The sequence below is a fragment of the Argopecten irradians genome, chromosome 11 (genome assembly GCF_041381155.1).
Source record: "Argopecten irradians isolate NY chromosome 11, Ai_NY, whole genome shotgun sequence".
Lineage (NCBI taxonomy): Eukaryota > Metazoa > Mollusca > Bivalvia > Pectinida > Pectinidae > Argopecten > Argopecten irradians.
In genome coordinates, this window is record NC_091144.1 from 37,498,990 (window position 1) to 37,507,095 (window position 8,106).

Below are 8,106 nucleotides of genomic sequence, written 5' to 3' on the forward strand. Positions count from 1 at the left end.
CCTCTGTGAATCAAACTCTTGTATTTTGCAATTCAATCGTATTAAATTTTGCGAGTAGGTCGTAAAAATTGTCCCTGATGGATTGAATGTAGGAACTAAATATTTTTCATCTTTTCTTTTGTCAACTTTTCTCTGACAGTGCAACGTATTACCTTTTGTGTGTGTAGGCCGTAAGAATTGTCCATAAAAGGTTTGGGTGATGGATTGAATGTAGGAACTAAATATTTTTCATCTTTTCTTTTGTCAACGTTTCTCTGACAATGCAACGTATTACCTTTTGTGTGTAGGCCGTAAGAATTGTCCCTGAAAGGTTTGGATGATAAATTGAATCTAGGAACTAAATATTTTTTATCTTTTCTTAATAACTTTCTTCTTGTCAACGTTTCTCTGACAGTGCAACGTATTGCCTTTTGCGGATAGGCCGTAAGAATTGTCCGTAAAAGGTTTGGGTGATGGATTTCATGAAGGAACTAAATATTTAATATTTTTCATCTCTTCTTAACAACTTTCTTCTTGTCAACTTTAATATGACAGTGCAACTTGCTATCTTGAACATGATGTGAGCGCTTCTACCTCAATGTCTATATGCAAGTCACACAAAAATGGCTGTTTCTAGACCCATACAGCTCTCAGCATTCTGGGAGTGATTGCTGGTTCGCTCATTATATGCAGTATAATATGGATGGGATAACATACCCTATCAACCACTTAGATTTACATAGTACTATCCAAGTATCTGCTAGTAGCTTTATGTTATATTGTGTGTGGTTACAGTTACATGTATCATATTTTAACATATATAGTTCAAAACAAAAAGTTACCAACATTTTGATAATTACAATACTTTGCATGCATAGGGTTTAAAAGGAGCTCAAAATGACTTGAAGCAGTACTGCAAAAATTATCATATTTACGTCTGCAGTGTAGTGAAATGAGTACATACGGTCAGATCATGAAGCTAAGTTGTTGTTTACAATATCATTTCACATTTTTACAGTGTTATTAATAATTGACTACAGATGGTGTTTCATTTTAAAATACAATTTTGTACATGAAGCATAAAGACAAGTAGTCACTAATGTTCATAAGGAATCATACATAATAATATGTGCATTTATATGATTTTTGCGGCTTAATTCATGTTTTTAATAGATTACAGAAGAAAAGATAACATTAATATTTCACTCAGTTATGGTACATATAAAGTTAATGTGAGTATTTGGGACACTTAGATATGGCCTTGTAACAGTTTGATCTTTTCTTTAAATAAGTGTATGTCAGCCAGATAGCATTACAATAGGCTATTTCATTTCAACGATAACATATACAACAAATTAAACCAGAGTATTTAAAATACTAAGTTGTAATAGGTGAATAGGAGACGTTTATATCAAAACTTTCATCACTTGTGATATAACAATTTGGAAATGAAATTTAGGACATCTTGTTTATGGTGTTGTCGATAAGGTGTAAGCGGACACAAAACTAGGTCAAAGTTATAAATACAAAAAATTGTAGTTATAAATAGATGGGTCAATCAAAGATAAAAAACATAAGTCACGTTTATAATTTTAATTAGAATAGGGAATTTTACATGTAATTTATATGAACTGAACAGTGCAAGGTAGGCAGCAAATTAATCATTAAGAAGAAAAACGCCCTAGAAATAAGGAAAACGTTTTAGATGATAATCGAAAAATTCCGTGCATTTAGAAAGATAAATGATTACATGGTCCAAATGACATCTTAAGCTAGATTTAACCTGCAATCCGCTTTATGCAGGGATTCGGTACAAATCCACTCCTCAGTAGTCCGATGGTGTGTTAGGATTATTTTATAATATAAGTATCCCATTTGTGTCGGAGCCCTGCAGTCTGTTACATCATATACACAGAGAAAACTGAATTAGAAAGGTGTCGGTCACACTTTTACAAATGACTTTTTATTTTTGTATACTTCTGGTTGCCATTACCATAAGTGTCATTTTACGAAAAAAACGCCTGCCATTATATCATCGGTTTGCTGAAACGTCTAGTGCATTCAGCTGCATTAGACAGTGTTTGAAGATAATTTTTAAAAAGTACAAGTTGTGATAAAAACATGCGATGTGTAAATTGTGTGGTTATTTTAATGCTGTTTGTGTATTCAAATTAACGACCAATATACACACGTGTTTAATTTGCATGAAAGAGAACAGAAACTAACAGATGTACGGGATATTTTTATGGTATAAAATGTACGAGATCTCTATAAATATATATTTGTATAATACAAAACGACAAATCGAGGTAGACAAACACTTAAATACTGTAAACCAACTTGTTATCGCGTGCGACTAATTTTCGCGGGATTCGTTGGCGTTAAAATCGCGAAATGATACTGCCGCCAAAATGTTTCAAATACAGGTAATTTAAAGGATACCTATTTTTCTAATATTCGCGAATCTATCCCAATTCGTGAAATTTGATACCTCACGAAATTTATCAAAATTACGGCTTCACGTATTATAGTATGTCGTCTAAATGACACTTTCAAATGCTACAATGATAATTCGTGAAAATAAAACCCCGCGAAAATGCTACAAACAGTGAATCGCGAAATTTTACACCCACAAAATTCTACAACTATACAATATGCGAGTCTGGATTGCGAAGTTAAATCGCCGCGAAAAAAAGTCGCGAAATTGCGTCACCGTAAAAAAAAGTTGGTTTTCAGTAAGCTTGATTTAAAAATTCCGAAATTTCTTTTGTCCGATCATCGGGTAAATATTAGGATATATTATCTCCAACTTTCCTTGATAGCTCCGGTCACAATACCTTAGTTCGAGACACATAAAGACTCCAGTACCACAGACTAATATTTGTTCTGCTTTAAGGGACTGTACTGCGATAGCTACCACGTGCGTCATACCGGGGGCATGTCGGGATTTCCATTGAATGCACCGTTAGTACTTCCGGTATATGTACCGGAAGCTCGCAGTGTGCCTAGTGACTTATACACACCCTGGGTTGCAGCTACACTATATGCTACGTGTGCACTTTTATTGGGTTTGTGAGCAACAGTCTTTTCGTTGGAAGCTGCAACCGGAAGTGACGTCACCCCGGTATACAATGGCAGCATAAAGAGCGTAATAAGCATAACAAGAATCAACATGGCTCTTTGTAGAAATAATATCACTAGTACTCCACAGATTAGAGCAAATGCAGAATACCCCCACAGATGTTTGAAACTGAACCAAAATGGATTAGATTCTCTGAATTCCTCCTCAACCGCTCTTTGTGGAATCCACTTAACATTAGCAAATAAATTCGCCTGGACGGCTTTCACTATGCGCACGCACCCAATGATTGCTTCTGGTGTGAACTGGATGATGGAGGCGATGGTCTCCAGGATGACGTATTTGTAATTGTGCTTGGTACACGTGGCGAACTTTGGAAACACGAGGACAAGGAACATGATGATAATGATGGAAGCATACCTATAACGTAGATGGACACTTATGTGGATTATGACGTAAAATAACAACAGTGGTTTCATCAACATTTGTCGCAGCGCCGAGTACGCCACATATGAACTCACAAAATCTAACTTCGACTCTGTCCGAAGTTTCGTCTTGTTGAATTTTTCCTTTTGAAATTTCTTCTGTATCCAACGCATTGGTTTTCCGATGCCATTTTTCCAGAAATACATAGCCAGTAAAATTTCTCCTCGATTCCATCGTCTTTCTCGAATATTCCAAGTAACAAAGTTGTAGGACGGCGCCTCGAGTAAGTGAGTAGAACCGGCGTACATCGGTTGTAATATGGCTGCCTCAAATGTATCATGACTAAGGACGTCCACGGGCACGCGCTCGATCAAGTTCGTGCGCGTGCCAATTACCTTATCAATATAAATACGATTTTTTATCATCGCCTTTCCGAAATAAGCAGATTGTCCCAGCAGAGCCATCACCGCATTTGTCATAGGGCTATAAATAGCTTGTCTCATAGATTCTAAATGCATAAAAATGGTGTCTGTTCGTGAGCAATGAAGTTTAATGGATGGTTGGATTATTCCCCGTTCAGGATTAGCCGCAGCGATTTCGAGAAGTTCGAAAACCATTCCTCTCGGAACTCCTGTATCACCATCCAATACTAATGTATAATCAAATTTCCTTCCGAAAATATTGCTGACATCCTCCGATTGGTGGAAGAGTGGTTCACCATAGCGACGTGCGCTTTTTTGGTAATATTCCACGTCACAGTATGTGTATGCTACGTCATCGCCTTCCGACAATAGCATAAGGTCCTGGTATTGGCCGCACTTCCGGAGCACGCGACTCACCCTGTGAATGACCATGAACTCTTTAGCATATCGGTCACAGATTTGGTGAAGGTATTCTCTGATAAACAGCGCCTTATCGATATCTTCGTAGATCTGCCATACATTGTCGTAATGTAACGGATCTATAGATTCACGATCACTCTTAGCAAAAGCTATGCCTTCGTTATATAACTGATCATATATAATACTCCGGAATTTATTCACAACCTCAGTTTCGTATTCTTTCAGTTCCTCGGCACCGGTGGCACTGACAAGCACAGCGGAAACATTTGGGCTTAGATTTCCAATGTAAGCCTCATACATAGTATCCAAACACTCATCAATGTCGTCCCGGCCCAAGGCGAGTAAATTATAATTTAGAACAATAGTAAAACGATCACAGCGCGCTTTTTTGTTATGACGGGTCTCGCCTCCGACAATCAGAGTTGCGATCGTCTGTACGGGAAACTCGAAAACCGATCCCTGTAGGACGCCTAGAACAACGACAATTATAATCCCATTCACGTACTCTGTCTTCTGCCAGTCAACATTGATTATGTTGAGTACTATCGCGCCAAAAGCCATAAATATCCATATTGAAAAGTACAAATACACACGTATGTTTCTGTTCATTTTAAAAACCTTGATTTTCTTTATGAGCATATTTGTAGGATGTGCTTCTTCATTCTTTTCGAATTGTGCAAGATTTCACACTGAGTCCAAAGTACCATTAAAGCAGCCTCCATGCTTGATGAATCCAGTTGATCGGTTGATGATTCGAAACGTTTTGGTGACGAAGACATATTCCTGTGCCTTGTTTGGTCGTTTATCAACGCTTTCTGTCTCAACAAGGTGTTTTTCTGAAGAAAAAAAAGAAAAATGCATAACTATAAGAGGCAATTGTAAAAATTTGGAGAATTTTTGTAAGCTTGCCCTTTGACCTTCACCGGGACAGGGACAGAGGCCATCTATCAAACAAAAGTGTCTGCAAAATGGAGACAGTTTGACGAAGGCGTGAAAAATGTGTACATGGAATTTTACGCATGACCCGGTTAAACTGTTGCATCACATTACGAGGTCATACACTTGGCAATTTGTACTATTAAAGCGCGTGTAAACGACTTTGAATTTTCTTTAAAAATAATCAAATTATGAAACATTCAATGATGCTAAATAAATGTCAGTAATGTCTCAACATTTTAATATATAGGTTATTTTTTAAATCTATTAAAATGTTAAATTTGTGAGATTCAAACAGAAAGTATATTCATAGAATATATATGTATTACTTGTCATATAACAAACTACATCGAAATATGCATCGAACAAAATAAAAAAAATATTCAGTTACATGTAATTAAAGTAACTAGCAGGTACCTAGTTTGATATTGAATTTGGGATCAAATATGTAACTAAGTAGCTTATATTTTCTACAAACCTCTTCACATCTATTCCCATGTTTTTGTCAACGTTTAATAAAAAAAAAAGATATGACAAACCATGCACTTTTATTTGAATCGTTACTTTTTATTTCTCCTTTATCGCCAGATAACAATGGGTAATCAAATTGTGATTTACCAAACGTATATGGTGAATAGTTCTGGAGCCAGCATCTTAATATAAAGTAGACAAGTCTAGGTTTTGTAACAATATAAAAAAATACTGGGCAGAATTTACTACGGGGATGCTCTGGAGAGTTCATGTGATGTATGATCGGGACAACGCCGCAACAAATCTTCGCCTCACTGATCACATTGTGCAAGTGCCCTATCGACAGATCATCAGTCAGGCGAGTCTAACGCGTGTCCCAACACTTTGTTTGTGGTTTCTATCTACATGTGGTTTTCTGATAAACGACAAGTTCACAAAAAATGTACACAAGAATGTAATGTTTGTATCTAAAGATATAAGTCGTATATCAGACACGAATACGAACCACTCCCTAATCAATTTCCGGTCTACAACATTAATTGAACATAAATAGTAAAACTTTTACATATATTTTTTTTAATCTGCATTTATACTGGTTTTTGTATTTCGGATAATTATGATTAAAACTACTGTTAAAAAGGTAAATCAACAAAATGGCGAAATGTATGGATGCCTGTACAAAGTTAGCTAGTAAGTTTTATTTTGTAAGCAGTTTCGATATACACTGTGCTTATCTCAACGTAGAGGTTATTTCATTATTAACAGTAATAGTTTCGTAAGTGTTTCGCATACATATGTAGTTTTGATTTACATTGTTTCACATTGTACAGATGTAGTTTTGATAAACATTGTATCACATCGTACATATGTAGTTTTGATAAACATTGTATCACATTGTACATATGTAGTTTTAATATACATTGTTTCACGTTGTACATATGTAGTTTTGATATACATTGTATCAAAATGTACATTTGTAGTTTTGATATACATTTTTCACATTGTATATTTGTAGTTTTGACATACATTGTATCGCATTGTATATATCTATTTTTGATATTCATTGTTTCACATTGTACAGATGTAATGTTTATATATATTGTTTAATGTTGTACATATGAAGTTTTTATATACATTGTATCAAATTGTACACATGTAGTTTTGACATACCTTGTTTCACATTGTGCAGATGTAGTTTTAATATACATTGTATACATTGTTCAGATGTAGTTTTGACATACATTGTATCACATTGTACAGATATAGTTTTGATAGCCATTTTTTTCACATTGTAAAGATATAGTTTTGATATACATTGTTTCACATTGTACAGATATAGTTTTGATATACATTGTATCACATTGTACAGATATAGTTTTGATATACATTGTTTCACATTGTACAGATATAGATTTGATATACATTGTTTACATTTATCATTATGTAATTTTTTTGATATCCATTGTTTCACATTGTACAGATATAGTTTTGATATACATTGTATCACATTGTACAGATATATAGTTTTTTGATATACATTGTTTCACATTGTACAGATATATTTTAACATGTTCACATTGATATAGTTTTGATATACATTGTTTCACATTGTACAGATATAGTTTTTGATATACATTGTTTCACATTGTATACAGATATAGTTTTGATATACATTGTTTCACATTGTACAGATTATAGTTTTTGATATACATTGTTTCACATTGCATATATGTAGTTTTGATATACATTGTATCACATTGTACAGATATAGTTTTGATATACATTGTATCACATTGTACAGATGTAGTTTTGATATACATTGTATCACATTGTACAGATATAGTTTTGATATACATTGTATCACATTGTACAGATATAGTTTTGATATACATTGTATCACATTGTACAGATATAGTTTTGATATACATTGTATCACATTGTACAGATATAGTTTTGATATACATTGTATCACATTGTACAGATATAGTTTTGATATACATTGTATCACATTGTACAGATATAGTTTTGATATATATTGTATCACATTGTTCAGATGTAGTTTTGACATACATTGCATCACATTGCATATATGTAGTTTTGATATACAAATGTACATTGTTTCACATTGTACAGATGTATTTGTGATATACATTGTATCACATTGTACAGATATAGTTTTTTTTTAGATATTGTTTCACATTATACAGATGTAGTTTTGATATACATTGTTTCACATTGCATGACTTAGTTCATTTGGTATATGACTTGTACAGAGTAGTTTTGATATACATTGTTTCACATTGACACCGACTTATTCAGTTTCGGTATATAGAACTTTGTACATGTACAGATATAGTTTTTTGATATACATTG

The 8,106-nt window shown here is 34.0% G+C and overlaps 1 protein-coding gene across 1 annotated transcript; it reads right to left on the bottom strand.

The window, feature by feature from the left end:
* Nucleotides 1-2,127: 2,127 nt before the first annotated feature.
* LOC138334218 (uncharacterized) lies at nucleotides 2,128-5,151 on the bottom strand. The gene has a single exon (XM_069282823.1). It carries the CDS (start codon nucleotides 4,963-4,965, stop codon nucleotides 2,905-2,907), a length of 2,061 nt encoding a protein of 686 aa, XP_069138924.1. The 5' UTR covers nucleotides 4,966-5,151; the 3' UTR covers nucleotides 2,128-2,904.
* Between the last annotated feature and the right edge of the window lie 2,955 nt (nucleotides 5,152-8,106).

Bases quoted from the DNA above. Each gene is read 5' to 3' on its own strand.
- LOC138334218 (XM_069282823.1), bottom strand. From the start codon at position 4,965: ATGCTCATAAAGAAAATCAAGGTTTTTAAAATGAACAGAAACATACGT.